Consider the following 20,391-nt stretch of genomic DNA (forward strand, 5'->3'; position numbering starts at 1 on the left):
GCTCAGTCTTTTCCCCTTCTTGCAGTTTATGAAACCGTCTATCTTCCTTCCAGCTATTTCCTTTCTTTTTTCTTTTTTTTTTGGGGGGGGGGGGTCAAAACCACCTCTTCCAAGAAAAGTCTATGGTCATAGGAATTTATAAGTTTGATGTTGGCTACTTTCCCCGCTAGTGGTCAGCACTCTCCATCCCCAAAGCCCCGCGTCAAATTACGGAGAATGACGTGATGACGTGTTTTTGCCCTCTAATCCCCAAACATAAATGACCCTCTGAGCTGGAAGGTGGCCCTCCTGTCAGAATTTATCCCTCTATTTTAGCATTTATTGTTTAGTGGAGTGGGTCAAACAGGAACTCCAAAGACAAATTCAGGGATAATGACCCAGAACAACGATGACGCTGGTTGCCATAAGGACACTAATATTCATTTGATTTATCATTTTGATATCCAAGAAACAATAAAGTCTTTACCAGTGGTTACAGAGAACAAGTGAATGAAGAAACTAAAAGACAGTGGGTGAGTTAATCAGAAAATGAGATGAATCATAGAAAATTGAGTTTTCACAGAAACGAATAGAAGGAGCAAATTGAACATTTGACCAGTAAGGAATTAATTTCTAGTAAACGCCACACCCCGATATAAGATTGAGCCAATGAAATGCTTTAGGGAAAGGAAGTTTGTTAGTAAATTAGTTATAAAAAAAAACATGTCTCAGCCGAGAAATCAGTTAGAGTGGCAAGCACAGTGGGAGCAGCTTCACGCTATTTAGTGAAGCAAAGGCTGCAGAGTTTTGAGGATTTTGAGAGAATTTTCAGGAACTTTGAGAATAGTTGGAGACCACAGAGATAAAGTCAGGAGTTCTACTTTCTTGGTACATCATGCCCCCCCCCCCCTCCTCCAAGTCAACCAACTAATCTTTATCGACGCTGAATGCACCATCGACCTACGCTGTAAATGTGATGAGGATCTGACTGTCACGACTGAACCGGCGAGCAGCAGGACAGTAGGAAAAACTATGAGTCACGATAACACAAAACTCTAGTTTACGCTAATTTGGAGTGCAATTACAAACTCCAAATAGTCAACTGGTGTTATCGGAGATGGAGATGTTGAAGCGCCCTGTCAGACTGATACAAAGTGGAGAGTGATGGTGACGAAGAGAATAGGCCTACTGAGAGCGTGACGGCAGACCGCTCAACGGACGGCCCAGTCACACTGACGAGATCGACAATGACATGCAGACGAGGACCTCATTCGTCGACCGAGAATAATCATTTAAGAGGAATGACTTTCATTTACGTTTGAAGACATTCCAAGAGATGTAGTAGTCTGATATGTTAAGGGGCAAATCATTCTACTGTTTGCAGTCTTGTAAACATACTTGTATCTTTAGCGAAAACTGTTCGAGTACGTGGACAGTGATAAGTAGGCCCCTATAAATCACTCTGTCGAGTAAATTATATATGAACTAAATGGCTTCTTTTGAACATGTATTATGTTGAAAAGTTCTTGGTAATTCTTTTCCAGGCAAAACGTGTACATGAAAATTCCGATGTTAAAAGCATGTGATGGGAAATGTTAACAGTACGTGCGAATGCTTCTGTGTTTCCCGCTAAACTTGTTTGTTAGTGGGGAAAAGAAAAGAAAAGAGAAGAGAAGTCTCGCTCTATATGTACCACGTCTTTTTACCACAACGCCTACGGATATCTTTGTTTCATATTGTTAGTGGAGAAAAGAAAAGAAAAGAGAAGTCTTGCTTCATGAGAGATGTTCAGATCCTGTTCCACACCACAACGCCTACGGATTTCTAGGAAGAAGGTGGGTGTGAATGTCTTATAGGGCCGATAGAGCACCAACAGTAAGTGCAGATTAATTGGCACGCTATCTTTTGAAGAGAAACAATACTTTGTTTCACACAAGATGAAAAAGCAGAAAGACAACTGATAATCATCCGCTCATGAAAAATCAAGCAGAAGTTTTTCAAAACATTTCAAGAGGCATCTTGGTGAGTTACAGTATGTTAAACATGCCAATAATACTGTGAAAAACAAATTGAAGGCTACCTTCAATAGGCCACATGCAATACAGCCCGGCATTTTCCGACATCACAAAAACTTTGATCAACACGTTCCATAATTATATACTTGTGATGGAGAGGGAAAATAGTAAACAACAGCATTGCAAGATTGATGCATTTCTTCCAAGACAACAGACAGGAACAGATTCCACGTAGAATACATAAACATGTACTTTGATTTTTCCATTCATTTTTCCCATATCATTACACACAATCATTACACACGTATACTTGATATGGTATTCAGCTGTCAGGGCGGTGAGTTGGCTCAGTCGGTAGCGCGTCTGCCTCACGATCACGCGGCCCGGGTTCGAACCCGAGTCTGGACTGAGCAATGTTGTGTGTAAACATACCGTCCCCTCTAGCAAGAGGCAAAACACTCTGTCCCTCGGATAGGACATAAAATGGAGGTCCCGTGTATGAAAGAGTAATAACTCATGCACGTAAAAGATCCCGCTTCATTCATTCATCGCAAAGAGCAGGGTGTCTAACCTGGTGAAGTGGTCCCACCTCACATCCAACTGGACCCCATGGAAGACCAGCTTAAAGGGGAAGGCTAGTAACTGATCAGTGGGAATCAGTGGAAATGCTGGGAGATGATTGTTCCAATCCTTATGGGATTCATTCCAGAGTTCATTGTATATCTATTGTTGTGTGAAAATGATTTGCTTCAGAACGGTCTCATATTCAAGTAATGTGCAGATTAATGCTCCGTCACTGACCAGCTAGGGACGCTAACCTGGAAGCATTAAACTGCACATTACTTGAATATGAGACCATTCTGAAGCAAATCATTTTCACCCAACAATAGATATACAATGAACTCTTGAATGAATCCCATAAGGATTGGAACAATCATCTCCCAGCATTTCCACTGATTCCCACTGATCAGTTACTAGCCTTCCCCTTTAACGTAGCTAAATATGGGCTATCCAGCCATCTTCGCAGATGGAAATTAACAAACAAACAAACAAACAAACAAACAGCTCACTGTGTGCAGACTGAGCACGACCCGATAATTCAGAACCTCTGCCTGAGAAAGGCTTCTAGCCTATCCCGCGAGTCAAAAAGAAGCTTTCTTATCATCTCGTGCATCCTGTACTCTATGTGCAATGCACTCATCATAGAGACAAGCTTGCCTTCACCCAAACTGTTTAGATATTGCCATTGGAAGACTCTGATGATCGCATACAGTGGCTGTGCACCTATAAGAACGCTGGTCTGACCTTAGGATGTCTATCCAGTTTAGTCGTGGAGGAGATCTGTGTGCCGATCGCGTGCTTCACTGAAGACGCAGATGCTGCCCTGTCTTGAAAGAGATCGAGGGTATAGATCTAGACCAATTTCAGCAGGTTACACTGAATCATCACTTGCTGGCAGAGAGTCTTAACCGGATCATGCAGGTGATATTACCCGCTGCCAGCGTACCCTGATTCACACATTGGATGCAAACCGGATGGCGGCATATTGGAAACAACCAATATTTGGGCATGGGGGCACAACTCTTGGCCAGGCCCAAGTGTTAAGGAGTATTGGGCATAAAGAAGACAATTAGAGTAAATAGTAGTTCCACTCCTATTTGGAAATGAGGTTCCTAAACAGGTCATTGAAAAAATGCCCAAAATTTCCTGATGTAATGACCCAAACTTAATTGGATGACAATAGCAAGTTGCAAGACACAGGGTTGCTTCATGTGGAATGCATGTTATGCCTCACAGTATGTCGCTTTCCAGATGGTCCATGACGTCACTGTATGCTCCAGGACCATGAGTCATTCACCGAAACCATACAGCCCACGAGCTTGACACTGACCAACACAGGCCCGCCAGCTCGAACCTAGGTAGCATTGCCCATGAGCTTGACACTTAGGCAAACCAGGCCCATAAGAGTCCGACACATGGGGGGAGGGGGAGGTCCACAAGACCTACACTGAATAGATTAAGCTTTCTGATGTAATACATATATTAATCTCGTGGGCCTTGCTTTCCTCTAGTGTCGAGCTCGCGGACCGCACAGCTTGTGGGCCTATTATATTTGATGTCGAGCTCATTGACCTTGTTCATCTACTAGTATAGTATTTAGGTCACGGGATGTATGACTCGTGGACTGCGTAACTCATGGGCTGTACGACTCGGGTTGTTTGACTCGTGACGTACATCTGATGAGGTGGGCCTGTTGTTTTCTGGTTAGCATCTCCAGTGTCACCCTTTCATCCAGTTCAAGGGACTTTGCCATATGCCTGTTCACAAACTATTAAGCATCAACCCAAAATATGGTACACCTCTCCCCACCTTCCATGTTTAAGCGTACAAATTTTGTCCAGTGCAAATTGGATAATGTTGCACATAATTTCATGCAAGCTAGTCTGCATAACTAACCCAAACATAAATATTATATTTGAGGTCACTGCCATCACTGAAGACACGTAAGCTTCATTTATGAAGTAATTGACCGCTCACATTCCTGAGACCTGTTACTATGAACCAATGCTTTGTGGAATGTGCATACATACTTTGATTATAATGTCAAGGCATGATTTGTACATGATTAAACATTTAGGATTAAACCAATGAAGCCAAACATCAATATTTGCAATCCTACACAAATTTTTAGTGATATTCTAAAAGTCTGACCTCACATTGTCCTTAGAGGTCAAAGTTGGATACACAGGGTAATGACCAATGTTCTGTGGAATGAGAAGACACTTCTTGTACAGTGTAGTATAAATGCTAATAGCATAATGCATGATTGCACACCAGGTATACAGTTCACCATTGAATATACATCAAATATCGATATTTTGATATTTTGAGGTCATTGACTTGTCACAGTCCTCAGAGGTCAAAGGCAGAGACATGTAAATAATTTCCCTTGATCTGAGGAATAGGAAAACGATTCAGTTGTAACACAAATGAATTTTTAGGACATCGTTATGTTTATCATCAACCAATTGCACCAAATATCAAAATTCTGATAATTTGAGGTCAATAACTGACCTCTGGAGGTCATTAGAGGTCAAAGGTAGAAACCTGTCAAGGATTTATGGAACATGAAGACAATTCCACTGTAACAAAAATGAGTTTTTAGTACATCATTACCATATTATTTAACATTAATCAATGACGCAAAGTATCAATTTTTATCAAATTTTGAGGTCATTGACCTCTGGAGGTCATCAGAGGTCAAAGGTAGAAACCTGTGTGGGTTCTAGGGAACATGAAGACAATTCCACTGTAACAAAAATGAGGTTTTAGTACATCATTACCATATTATTTAACATTAATCAATGACGCAAAATATCAATTCTTATCAAATTTTGAGGTCATTGACCTCTGGAGGTCATCAGAGGTCAAAGGTAGAAACCTGTGTGGGTTCTATGGAACATGAAGACATTTCCACTGTAACAAAAATGAGTTTTTAGTACATCATTACCATATTATTTAACATTAATTAATCAATGACGCAAAATATCAATTTTTATCAAATTTTGAGGTCATTGACCTCTGGAGGTCATCAGAGGTCAAAGGTAGAAACCTGTCAGGGTTCTATGGAACATGAAGACAATTCCACTGTAACAAAAATAAGTTTTTAGTACATCATTACCATATTGAACATTAATCAATGACGCAAAATATCAATTTCTATTAAATTTTGAGGTCATTGACCTTTGGAGGTCATCAGAGGTCAATTCAGACTTACCTCCCGATCTTAAAATGAATCTGATAACATGTACTAACACTGGTGAAAGTTTCATGCTTTAGTCAAACTTTGCACATTTTTTCGGCTTATCTTCTGCTCTACTATACCTGGACAGCGCAAGATCTGTTTTTCTGCCGTTGTCCATGTAACGTAGGTACAGGAGTTTTAATGTTTCTGATGTCAATTGGTAAGCTTTTACGCTATTTTACGAAAATAATAACATTTGTCATGTTCTGTAACTCTATTAGAGGAAAAAAACGACATCTAAACCTCTGAACTGGCCAAAAATACTGTGGACGATGATACTGTAGTCCCACATACTGAGATATATTTGTTACAGGTTCATGTTCATAATTTTGATTGCCAAATTTTCCGTCCATGCCGGTCTCTGCAAAAGGAGCATATATTCCTCTCTTAGAAAACCATACAAAAGTATATCAGTGTATCTTCACTGCAATATAAAATTGTTTTACCTCCCGATTATTGTGAATTTTTGGACCCTTTTGTCATTAGGTATCTACCAAGGTAGACGTGCTAGAGTTAGTATTAATCACTATATACTAGTTGGAAAACGTAGATGTCCAGACTGCATCTGAACTAGAGAAATAGAGTTTGCCTTATTTTGCTGGTGATATTGAGGGAACTAGGAGCTGTGAAATTCTTTCTCTTTAACAGATTTACTTCGAAAATGTCAATGTTTTCCTTCCAAGATTTCACTGACCTGTTAGATGCTCTGATGGAAGTTGTTAACATTTCACAAGGATTCACCATTTCCATTCCATGTTCACCCACTGTGAAGTCTCAAAGCTAAAATGCCAGTGTCCTATTCAGTTTGGGTGGGTAGTGGGTAGGAAAGGCTTCAATAAAATTATGAACCCCAATCAAAATTGGACTATTATTGCTCTACACTATCATTCAAAAAGAGGGCGACAATTTCAATGGGGGATGTATAGGGCCTAGTATTATTTTGGGAGTCTATTAAGGACCATAACCGTAACCGTAACCCTGACCCTAGCCCTAACCTTAGCTAGGACACTGGGGGCAGCGACCTGCCCTTCCTACAGTGTAGCTTGCATCCGAAAACAAGTTTTTAGCATAGAGTATGAAAATGATATTTTCCTATGTTTTACATGCTATATTATCATTATTAATATTTACATCATTTTAAGCATAACCCATTTTTTTTTCAATTTTGGTGGGAGGTACACATGGAACTCTAGCTAATGGGTATGCCAAGAGGTAGAAATGTAAGCAAAATTGTTAAAATTATTTAATTCCATTCATAAACACACAGATACATCAACAGGAATATATAGTCAACCCCGACAAAAATTTTCTTTTAATTTTTTTATTCTATTTCTCTTTACACCTTTTGTTCAGTTTGTTGATGAATCTGCCATGGCTCCTCCTCTACCACCGCTACGTGTTAAACTACAATGTACATGAAAGAGTGAAAAGGACACATCCACAGCACTCCACAAACAGAAAGGAAGCCGACAAAGCAACACCCAAGTAGAGCGAATGTAACAAACTAGACAAGAAGAAAACTGCACAGAGGGAAAATGGACAGAAGAAAAACAAAAATCGAGGGCTAAATGGACATTGGACAAAAGAGCAGAAATTAATTTCAAACAAAGAACATGGAGAAGACAAGAAGACTTGTCTGATTTCTCTTTATTAGTTTTCTTAGTTAGTTGACAATTAGTTGATGATGTTGTTAGTGTATATTAGGTCAAATTGTGTAAAGCTTCACTTTCTTCTTCTTCTTCTGATTAAGTCTGCCTTCTTTCATATCAGAGTTACAAAGAATTGAAGTCTGTGTAACATAGGTATTGTTCCACAGGTGTGCAGTAGATATAATTCCAAAGAACTGTTACAATAGTGTTATTTGTGGGAACATACATAAAGTCTATATGTGTAGGTTTTAACATCTCACACCACAATAAAGGAATCAGTTGATATGTCGTAGTGTACCTATGTTACAAAGACATACTGTCCGTGTAACATAGGTAGTACACCGTGGGCAAGGTTGTTGTCTGAAAACCCCTGATTATAACAATAAAATCATGTTTTCACTTGAATACCCATACAAATCACTTGCTTCAATTGTGGTGCTTTTAAGAATATTGTCATTGTGTCACTCTTGATGAAAAAGTTAAACCTTTGATTGAAATTGCATGGTTTGTAGAAAAAAACATGTTAATAAAAGTGGCTTGCAGTTGACATCAGAACATACAATCTTACTAATAATGATCTCATGCGCCTGTTAAATAACATGTTGATGTGCTATGGACGAAAAAAACGTGGATGTGTTCATTGTTATCATTTCAGAACACAAAATGATGAAGGATGTCAACAAATGAAGTCCGTGTAACATAGGTATTTTGCCATACCTGTTTACCCATGCTGACTGAAAGTGTGCGAAGTAATAAACAGATTTCTAGTGGAATATGTTGAAGAATGGGAGTAACAAATCAGGGGGAAAAAGGAAATTTCAATTTACCCAAATTGAATTTTCAACTTGTATGTCACAATTTCAGTCCCAACCCCATGGAATTACCCATATCACTAAATTTGGGATATGAATAAGCATGAATGATCTAAAGTTCCTCATTTTAATACAACTGTCTACTAATTAAATAGTCTGACAAATTGTTTGCTTTTTCGATAAAAAGAGATCATTTTTGGTAAAGAGTTCAGCAGCATTTATCATTGGGGCTATTTGTTTCAGAGTTGATTTATTTAAGGCTCCATATACACAAGTGTATATAATCTAATTGATTTTCTTTACTTCCTGTCACCACGTTTATCATAGAACAGAAGGTATTTAATGTAATTTTGTTTTTCAGAAGTAGGGAGAGCACTGTCGCGACTCAACGACAGTATCGACAGCCGTTTGACTTTACACAGATACCGCCAGAGGCTGAATAAAGACTACTTGTGATAGTGGAATTTCTCATGAATAAATAATGAAGCATTCAAACCCTGGCCATTGTTCAGGACCATTGTCAGGGTGTTAACCACACACTCCCATACACACCCATTGACCCCTGTGCAAAGTGAAATTTTGTACAGAGGGTTGAAAATAGAGCAAAGTCTGGAACCTTACTGTGAAATTAATCATGGATTTCATGAAACTTATAAATGCTTTCATACTTAAACTACATTCAACTAAATTGTACACTATTCAGCTATCACTCATATCAATGACAGTGTTATCTGATATATAGTTTTTGAATTATTAAGAATTAAAAGTGGGAAATGTTTTTTGAAACACCTAGTATGTGGGTGCAAAACATATGAATGGGATTTTTTCATGGCCCGTTTCATAACGTCACAATAGTAAGATATGTACACAAATAACATCTGAAACCCTCCTCCCCCACACATTAAACAACACAAGCAAAACAAAACAAAAACAACACTTGTGCAGCATAAACCCAGCACACACATTTTGACAAGATATTTCATTAAAACTAAAGTGAAATGTACAATGTATTTGGAATTCAGCCCCTGGGGTTTCCACGAAGGGTATGACCTACTGTACAACAGCGCTTCACATAGTAGGCGATCACCTGCAAGTCTTTCTTACTACATACCAAATGAGATTGGCTTGGCATTGCCTCAGGGGACATAAGTACATACAATGTAGCTACTTAACATATGTAGGTCTACATGAATTGTGTTTATGATATCAAAAGACAGTTTTATACTTTACTTTTTTTTGTGTGTAAAGGTTTTTTTTTGTACAACCTTACCTACTGTTGTACAGCTGTTGCAAACAATCAGAGAAGTTAACAAGAAAACCCCTGCTGTTGTTCTCTTTAGACAGCCAACTATACAGTTTTTGTGCTCAAAGTTTTTGGTACTAAAAGCTTTTTCATACCCACATTCCTATTTCTGTATTCTACTGTCATACACTGCACACAGTTTCTATAATTTTGTGTGAGTTTTGCAAAATCTGTGGTACACAAACTTTAGGTGAACATGAAAATACATGAAAATACATGAAAGAAGAACAAAAGTGAGGCAATTCTTAAATACTTCATGGTCTATGCTACAAATATACTGGTGGTACATTGTATAATGGTGCCTTAAGCAGGACAGACTGATGTCATACTATAGTTACTATTAATGATGAATAGGGTCATGACCTTACATGACCTTTATACAAAGGAAGGGAGGCCAATCCGGAGTAATAACAAGATGGATCAATCACAACAATGACTGACATTCACACTGTCATTCATCCTTATCCATCTGCACAAGGGGCTATCATTATGTAGATCTATAGATGTCTGTTTGTCAAGTAGAACGATGTAGTGAGGCCACAAGAATGAGGTCTCAAAGCTGTATCTAGGCCTACCGTATGTCCCCCCCCCCCCAAAAAAAAAAAAAAAAAAAAAATTACAACAGGACCCTCCACAATGATAACTTTAAAAATAGTTTATAACCAATCCAAATACAATTTCAGGATATGAAACTATAACTCATTTGCCACATCTTACAGAAAACCCATACGATTTGCTTCAGTGGTCAAAGAGAAATGAAAGGAATTTTGTAGAGCATGTCAGGAATCCCTTCCCTCCAAGTTCTGTCCATTGTGTTCACTGTATACACAATTCCAAGAGTAACCAAGTGCTAAACTTGGAAGAATCAGACTCATGACAGGCTTTAGCAACAATCCACATTTCTCTGTGACCACTTACATTGTAACCAAACTGAATGAGGTTTTCCACAAAATAGAGCTATGTATGATGTTCATATATCTTAAGACCCTGAAGTAGCATTTACTGTAGGTAGTCTAATCATATTGGCAATATCAATGTGAAAATCTGATTGTTATTTTTTGGGGGACATACATTGTAGGCCTACTGTAAAGTGTACCAGTAGTCTCTGAAATGCAAAGTAGCAATATCCAGAAGTGTATTGTAATTCAGTGTCATATTAAGAATGCAGACTAATGTTTTTTTAAAAGGCTCATGAATGAGGAAAAACAACTTTATACACCACTCTACCACATCTTTCAACAAACTCATGACAGCCCCGTGGTTTGGAAGTGAACACATCTCAGACTCAGGGAACTTTCAGGTGTTAGAGCGTGCACATATTTGACCTTTGACTTTTCACTTCCCAGCAATACACACGGCTGCACTTTTGCAGACACGTGGTGCGAAGGTGTACGTGCCCTGGAGTGCATTGAGGCACGACCTGGTGCGTGCAAAAACAACCCTCTCATGAGCATACAGTGTACACTGTAAATGTAGACTGCGTGTGCATGCAGGGAATCACACTGACAGGAATCAAATTCAATATCATCAGATTTAGTGCATTTCCCAACAGAGATCAAGATTGTGTAGTGTACAATATATTCCAACTAATAATGAACATAATACTGCATCCCTCCCTCTCCAAATTCATGCACAATGGAACACTGATGCGGTAGGCCCTACAAGTGTGGCCATTGATATGATCCATTTTTCCCCTCCCCCTCTCCCTCTGTCTTTTTTGAAGGTCTGTCTGTTTGTCTGTCTGTCTCTTTCTCTGACTTTCTATCTATCTATCTGTCTATCTATCTATCTATCTATCTATCTATCTATCTACATTGCATCTATTATCTATCATAGATCTCTCTTCTCTCCTTAAATCTCTCAATTCCTCCAAAAAAAATTGTTTGTTTGCGCTATTTTTAATAGTTTTAATCATAACTTCTAGAATATTCCTTGTGATGTCACAAGTGAGGTATTACTGGAAAGGTTTAAATTGGTTGCTCTTTCTGATGATGGACTTTACCTTAAAATGTTTAAAAATGGCGCTTTTCTCATTTTGAAATAACTCTTCAGTTGTATGCCTACATTTTATGCGAAATATTCTTCCCAACTTGTTTGTCCTTGTTGTCTGTAGTATCAAACAAAGCCCAGAATTAAAGAAAGATTGCCCAGTTATATCCAGTTCCCACTGCTACTGATAATGCTATATTTGCATTTCTGCTATTAAGAGTTCCCTGCAGTCTGCATACAGTGAAGGTACAGATTTGCCGATGCTCATCCTATGCTCCACACATTGCGCCCTGTCAGCACATTTCTCCTGTGATTACGCTGACAAAGTGATTCAAAGTCCCTCACCTAATTACTAGAGCAAATGAAAGAAATCTGTTTTTTTTTTCTGATAATGTATTCAAAGGCTGTATTAAACTGGATAAACAGAAATCTGCATGATACCCAAACAGCTAGACATTTTGGATTATTTTGATGGCTTGCAATCTACACTGTACCAGTCATCGAGATAGCAAGCTATTTTCGGGCTACAATTGTACCTCATTATCCACTACATTTTGTTTTGTATTTCAAGCAATCCAGACTGAACTGGCCAGACTACTGTACAATCTCTGCTTCAAAATAACAGCAACAAACAAGTATTCATCCTTTATCCCTACACATTATTATCCCTACACATACAAAATGTGTACACTGTACACATAGGAGATGTGAATATACTGTAAGGTTATTACACTTACAGTGTATTCACTGTATAACGACAGTGGCTGGTACTGTATGTGCACACATAGTCTAGTTTCTACCAGATACACTTCTGGACGAGTGCAACCAAATCATGCAGTCACTGTAAATCCACAACTACAAATGTAATATTTACTCTACTTTGTGAATTGTGGTTGCCAATGTGGAAACTCAAAAACTTCAATAGTGCATTTAAATTCAACCAAACCTAACACACTACAGTTGTACATGTACCATGTCAAACTTGAAAAACATAAATCAAGCTTTGTGTTCATTTCTTGATCCCTGAAATAATCTGAATACACATGTGTACAGTGTATGTAGTTGCCAAGGAATATACTGTAGATATCTATCATCTGTCATGAAAGTGAAATATTTAATAGTCATTTAGAATGAACAGACTAACTGTAAAACATGTTCGCGGCATGAATTTTTCGCGAATTGGAGCCGACAGCCTTTTTCGAGACATGAAATTTTCGCGAAGTGCCACTGGCGTTCAATGCATAGTGTAAACAAGGACTTTCGCGTGCATTTTAATTTCGCAAATCTTGGCGCTCGCGAAATTCGCGAAATTAAAGTGCACGCGAAAATTCCTCATTTCACAGTATGCAATCAGGAGAAAGATGTACATTGTACATGTTTACAATGTACGATGTAGGATGTAGATACATACAATATATAGCATGCAATGCAAATGCTAAAATACAAAGACATTGAAGGGAAATTCACCCCAAAATATGGATTCAGAGAAAGCAGAACAATTATAGCAGTACATACTGTACATGTAATGCAGTGAAATTTGAGAAATACCAGACATTTCTTGTTTTGTTGTTGTTGTTGTTTTTGTTTTTTTCCAAAGTCCTGATTCTGGTTAATAAATCCGTGAACTGTCATTGCTGAATAAGAAGACTACCGGGTACAGCAATTTGTGATGTCACAGTAATGCAACAATATTAGCAAATATGAAGAGAATTTAACATATTTTCATTTTTCTGGCATAATGACAGAATGTTTGATTTACCTTTTCCAGCAGGCAGGGGGAATTATATTACCATCTATATTTGTCTGTGACAAGTCAAAGAAATATATAACTTTTAAATGAAAAAAATTTCATATTTGTGGAATTCCCTTTATATTTTCTTTATCATTATCCTACTGACATATCCAGAATTGGTGTAATCTTCTATCTAAATCTACATTTTCCTCTTTTTACTATGAGACAATTAAACACTCTGACCACTTGATAACCTAAAAGCCTCCTTCTCAAAACAAAAAAGAATGCTGTACAGGACATTATTAGAAGTCCCATGAACCTGCATATCCGTAAGTTGTTTTTTTTTTTCTTTTTGTTTTGTTTTTTTTACCTAAACTTTCCATGATTTGCATGATTTTGACATATATATCTTCCTGATTTCACTGGATCTGATGCTTTTATGTGCTCCATCAACCAGTTTCGGTAGGAAGAGAACACGGAATAAGAAATAACAAAATGTTAAAAAATACAATCTATAAAGATCAAATAAGTTATACAAATTGTACGAGGCTTCATTCAAAGTGCACTCCAGATAATCTAAACAAACTCAAACTTTTATCTCATCAGTACATACTTGTACTTGTATTGTACACATGAACAATACATCTGTCAATGTCTTATTATTAATTAACCACTGTATGACAAATAGAACAGTGAATTAATTCTCCCACCATCACAGCCATCACTTGAATTGGTATACATGGTGGTAATCTTTTTTTTTAATTCTTTTTTAGATATAATGTATAAATACCTGTTGCTATTATGGCCTCTCCTTTACATGCATTCTTCATGACACGAATGAATGCATGCAAGCCGTGTATCATGCAAGAGTCAGTGTGTTTATACATCACTTCACATTTGTCTCAATGTTAGCACTTCTTATCACTGAATATAAGTTTATTCAACGATTGCACTTCTTCAATTTACTGCTATTTATACACGGCAAACAGATAGGGGAGTAGTGTATTACAAATTTTGTAGATTGGACTCTTTATGTACCCTGCACTCATATTAGTATGAACAAGCTGTATGATTTGGTTTGTTTTTGTTTTTGTTGTTGTTTTGTTTGTTTTTTTTAATGTTTTTTTTTTTGTTGTTTTTTTTTAAAGCAAAGAAGCCCAAAGTACATAGAGGATAATTTATGTTTGGTTTATGTACCACTTAGATATGTGTACTTTATCCAAATGTACAAGTACTTAAAAGTCTACTACATGTACATATTACAAATCGAATAAAACTGAAACTATCGTACAGAAATCCAAGAAAAATGTAAATGAATGATATATGTATACATGTGGAGTGTATGTGCTTGACAATCCATTAAAAAAGAAAAGGAAAAAAAAAGAGCGCAGTACAGTCTACTGTATGCATGAAAGGAGAAGAGTTTGAAAAAATATACCCAGCTTCATGCCTGGGCTATAAAGATACATCATAAATTATCATACCCATATTTGAAGACCTATTTGTATGTCATTTACAACTTACCATACAAACTGAGAGAAATGGAAATTGCTGTTTTATATCTATAGTTTCATATTTTATCTTTTTTTTGGGGGGGAGGGGGTGATCTACAATGTATGAAAGCAAGTTTTTGGTGTTGGGGTGGTGGGGGTGGGGGGGGGGGGGGTTTGGTGGGTTTTTTTTTTGTTGTTGTTGTTGTAGAAGACAACATTTGGCATTAAAATTACATGCACTAGATTTGAAATAGACCAAAATATCAACGAGGCGTACAGGTTTATACCACAACTTGTTTGGATCAAGCATGCACACATACACGTACATGTACAATTGTACGATGAATGTGCAGAGGATATGAAGAGATTTGCCAGTTATTTTGACTGGATAGAACGGTGTACATTATGTTGTTTGCTGTCACTTTTCAGCACTTGTGAGAAAAGTGTCAGGAGTGCGCTGATAACAGTCTGATCAACAAAAGACAAGCGAGGACCGTCTCTCAAATACCTATTGATTAACATCTCCACAAATGACTTTAACAGACACAATAATGCACTACATGTACTAACATCACGTGAGTTGCTGAAAGCCAACTTCAATTAAAAGTGTAACTTCTAGATAGAACTGTGTGAATGTAGGCTTTGGGCTCAGGTGATGCTGCTATGTTAACCAGTTGAAGACTAGTCCAGAGTATACACAGGCAAGTGTCTATGGGAAATATGTGTTACAGGAAAATCAGCTCTTCCTCATTAGGTCAATGATCTTTTGGTTTGATTTCTTTTTCTCATTAAGGATAAAAACAAATTTTTATATCTTTGATTAAGAAAAAAAAAAAAATACTGATTATCACAAAATTATACTAGTTGGCGGCTCTGTCCAACTCAGCGAATAAATTTGTATAAATTTCCCAGAACTTAATATTTGTACATCTGTATGATTTGTGCCAAGTTTGGTAAACAACCGTGACTAAAAGGTTTCAAAGAAATTCATGAAAATGTTTACAAGTTCATGAATGATGGGCCATCACAGACAGCACAAAAGATGTGATAAAAATAATCACAAAAGAGCATCACCATGATAGACACCCTCAACAATAGAGCCGACAATAACAGCACATACCTGCAAATCCTGCGATGAGGGTCTTCTGGTAGAATGGAAGCGGTCTGTCAGGGTTGTCTGCCGTTACCCTCTGCTTTATCGTCTCGTAGATGCCGAAACGAGCCATGGAGTAGCTGAGCTGTTGTTGGCGAAGTGTACAGACATGCTCATTGGAAACAGAATTCAAATCATGAGGAATAAAACCAGCAGAGTTGATGGCTTCAATGCCAATTTAAGCTTTGAAGTCACCTTCTGCACACACTGAATCTCTCTAAAATTTACGATTCAGATTACACCCAGTATAAAAAATAAGTGGTTTTTCTACTCTGACCTGGAGAAGTTCTGAAGAGTCTTTCTCTTAAACACACATCATCAACACTCTAACAAACATTATCAACAATGTATACTCGTGACTGCAAAAACATTTTTCATCTACATGTACATTGTAGGCTTGTTTTGTCATTCTATGTCAATTCAAATTTCCCAGACATTACCTCTATGTATGATCTGTCTAACATAAGTTTGAATCTTACTATTAGAGAAATCAATCAAATAGTCTTGGACTGGTATATGGTAACTAGTCACTGCAACATAGATTCCACATGCCTACATACAATTTTATGGAAAAACCTTTTATGTTTTTGGCCCATTCAAATCTGTAACATTCTTGTACATGAATGCTAAACACAGAGATGCATAAATGTTTACTCTTCTGAGAGAAAACATTGTTGTCCCATTTCAATAGCCATATACACTGTATCTGACAACATTTCTATTTGTGCCCAAGCATCAATGCAATTGAAACGTAAACACAAATGTCCTTGCTCGATTTTGATAGGGAATCGATCTCCACAAAGAACTCAAAGCAGATATTGTCATCGCAAATACTATTAGGAATGTGCCAAAAGTTTTTCAACAGATTCAGAAGAGTCCAGACAACAAAGCTACAGTAACAAACATCCTACTAGCAAACAATATCAGTTAAAGGAAGCCATGTAAAGTTGTTAAGACAATTCTGTTCTCTGGATATCAGTGGTCTCATAATGTCATTGTAATTGCATTGTACGAAATTCCCTCATGTAAATATCGCCGTTCTTAATTCATTACGTAATGTTATGTAACCGACCATGACCTGTAACTATTCACCTGTACCTCGGTGAGAAAATACTTTGTCATGATTTACTGATCAGTGATCCAGGTGATCTAACTTCATGTCGACCTTTAGCAAAAGGAGACAGAAATTTCCCTTCCTTTCTCCTTTCTTCTATCCTATCTCTATGCAAGTCATCCCTCCCTCCTATTTTCTTATATGTTATGTATTACATATGTGTATGTACGAGGGCAATGCTTTTTAATTTGGCGGTCTGTGGATTTGACGTACCTGTCGACACAGTGAGGCGCTAAGTCCATTGTAGAGCGCTAGGATGCCATCGTTCCGTACTATGTGTACCGCCATACCAGACGCATTCATTTTCACTTGCTGCTGGGTCTGAAGGTGGACCTGTAAACATGAGGAAGGAAACATACATGCACACGTAGTTGAAAGGTACAATTCTCTGCAAGGGAAACACTATCACATATTGGGTTAGTTTTCATACAACCCTGTGCATGTTTTTCACTGGAAGAAAAAGGGATTAGTCTGTTTGATGAAAATTATAAAAAAATATCTGCTGAGCACAAAACTTGCTAAAATTAAGAAAAACCTGCTACGCAAACAGATCATATGGAAAGCACTTTTGCAAAGTTTGGGGATACCACTGTTTCTTCAAGATTGAGGAAACTGTACCCATGGTATTACTTTAACACAACAGCAATATCTGTTAAACACCAATTAAGTAAAAATACATGTTTATCATAATTGCTTACATATTCAATCATTGTCTCCTCAAGTAAAAAAATATGAATCAGAATAGACATGGCAAAATTCTTTGTTCACTCAGCTTCAAACGACAAAAGCTCAGAGAGAAAAAGTCTACGCCAAACTTTGTCGCACTATAAAAGCTATACCCCCATGCACCCGAAATCATTCTAGATCACCTTCACAAGGTCCAAGGGATGTGTGATGCATGCAGCCCCCGCACCCGCCAGACCACCGAAGTAGAACCGCGCCACCTTCTTGGTGGTGTACTGCTTCTCGCCGCCGACCGAGGTCCCCACGGCGCCGCCGGCACCGCCAGCACCACTAGCCAAGGGTGTGGTCACTTTGACAGGGGGTTGCATCCCGACCCCGCCCGCAGCAGGACTGACCACAACTGATGCCTGCCCTGTCATGTCCCTTTCGCTAGCCGTTTATGCGTGGATACCTGTAGTCAGACGAAAGATGGATACAAACATACAGACAGATAGACAGACAGACAAAAAAAAGAGAGAATGAGAAAGAGAGACAGAAAGAGAGAGAGAGAGAGGGAGAGAGTGAGAGAGAAAATATAATTAATTATTGGTCAGGTCTGATGCGTGGCAAATAGTCAATGACAATTTGCGGAAGAGTTTATACTCCACCTGCACAAACAGTCCCTAACTCGGCAAAGGCAGAACCATGAATAATGCAAATTTGTGCATGTACTGGTACTATAATCATGAAGGAGGCCAACAACATACAATGTAACTGTATGCCATTTAAACTCACAGTGTGCCTACGTAATCTCAACCTGCCATAAAATCTACAGTTTGTATGAAAAGACTCACCTTTACTGTATGATTCACACACTGCCCATAGTATGTTCCATTGATAGAGCAAGTCAAGATTTGGGATCAATAAAATATATTCGCCAAGGTATTTTTATCACTTGATCCAAAGAAGAAGCCAAAAGGTCATACAATTGTGATGCTCTTGGATCAAATAAACCCTTCATTCAAACACACACTCCATTTATGCCTGTGGTAATAACATCCAGACTATGAGCAAAGGGCAAAGTATTCATCATTATAAAATTGATATGTACACAAGAAAATACTTAATGACAAACTGAAAATGGAAACTTGCTGGTTACCATAAAGATGAAAACTGTTGCAATGAAACTCTACACTAACTCCTACAGCACTTCAAAGCAAAACGTTTACAAGCAAACATAAAAAAAAAAAACAACTTCCGCCCACTCTTTCCAACAGGAAAACCACATAAAAGGATCAGGACTTTGGAAACAGCCTCATCACCAAAAGCACTGATACGAGACTTTAACATTACAAACATGTAATGTAGCTTACATGTACATTCCAAGGATCACATCATTTTTCTTTCATAATTCATCCTCATTTGTTTCTATTTCCTCATTTGTTTCTATTCAATACTCTTCCACAGACATCCTCTCACAGAGAGGGGTTTCACTGCAACAGTTTTCACCTCTGTGATAACCACCAACTTTCCATTTTCAGTTCGTTATTAAGTATTTTCTTGTGTACACAATACCATAGGCCCATTTATACTTGCTTGGAAGAATCGTGATTTTTCTAAAATCGCGACATTTCGGTGCAAGTTGCTATAAAGCAACCACACCCAAACGCCCTCGAAACATTGCCAGAAAAATTGCCAGCCGGAGTGCGATTTTTTTAAACATCACAATGTTTGAGGCGAAGTTTAGTGAGCGAAACCCAAGTTGCAGAAATATCGTGATTTTTCATCACGTGACTTTTGGTATCGGATTGCATCTGGAGTTTACGCGTGCTCCCAATCCCTACAGAGTACGTCGATCGCTGGCCAGAGTACAGGGTACATGCTGTACAGGTAAACGGCCGATCCTCGGCTCGTGGTATCTCACCTTTCTGATTAAACTACAGTATATTATATATGTAGTAACAAACTTGAAGTTCTCCAACTATATATCATCACCCCATAACGACTTTACAAAATGACAAATGTTCTCACAAAAATGCGTTGATTTTGGAGTGCCCATACTGCTCTCGGTATACGTTGACTTTGTGGAATACAGGAGTAAATAACAAGTGTCATACATTGTAAACAATGGTGAATTCTTGCTGACGCCTGATGAAATACCAGTTCTAAAAACGAGCCTAAGATGTACTTCTCACTTTCGTCATATCGGCAAGATTTCATGATCCTCCTGAATGCTATTTCATCAACTTTCCCATACTAAGCTGAAGTTTTACACACCTGCTACGTATGTGATCTAATATAGCAAGCATATAGTTTTACTGTGTAAGTTTACACTCTCGAGAAACACAAATTTATGTGTGCACTGGACTGATAAAAAGCCCTGACTCAACGTTCCAACCAGCTACACGTAGCAATAGCTGTGAGCAAAATAGACTGCACTGCAGTGAATACGAATAGCCTGTGCTTCCACTCGTCTACCTTGTTGAAGAGAGGTAAATTACACATGCGCACTACCGACCAAAAAATTGCGATGTTTCGTGAAGTTCAAACTTCGTATGCTTTTGCGCAAGTGTAAACGGTGGAACCAAAATATTGCGATATCACGCTGTTAGTAGGTGAAAATGCGGCTCATGATTGTATTTGTAGGTATTTGATATTATGGCACATGTGAACTTGTACAGCTG

General features: G+C 38.0%; 1 protein-coding gene across 1 annotated transcript in view; it reads right to left on the minus strand.

The window, feature by feature from the left end:
- Window positions 1–20,391, minus strand: part of LOC139737089 (mitochondrial dicarboxylate carrier-like) — a 38,142-nt gene that overhangs the window by 12,265 nt on the left and 5,486 nt on the right. Inside the window, exons 2-4 of the mRNA XM_071647765.1 lie at window positions 17,914–18,179; window positions 17,258–17,377; window positions 15,898–16,015 (exon numbers count right to left, since the gene is read on the minus strand). Coding sequence (XP_071503866.1) covers window positions 15,898–16,015; window positions 17,258–17,377; window positions 17,914–18,147 — 472 coding nt within the window. The 5' untranslated portion in view covers window positions 18,148–18,179. The remainder of the gene's footprint in view (window positions 1–15,897; window positions 16,016–17,257; window positions 17,378–17,913; window positions 18,180–20,391) is intronic.

This window comes from Diadema antillarum, unplaced genomic scaffold (assembly GCF_040938485.1).
Source record: "Diadema antillarum isolate AM-2024a unplaced genomic scaffold, OU_Dant_1.0 seq00000681_RagTag, whole genome shotgun sequence".
Taxonomy (NCBI): Eukaryota; Metazoa; Echinodermata; class Echinoidea; order Diadematoida; family Diadematidae; genus Diadema; species Diadema antillarum.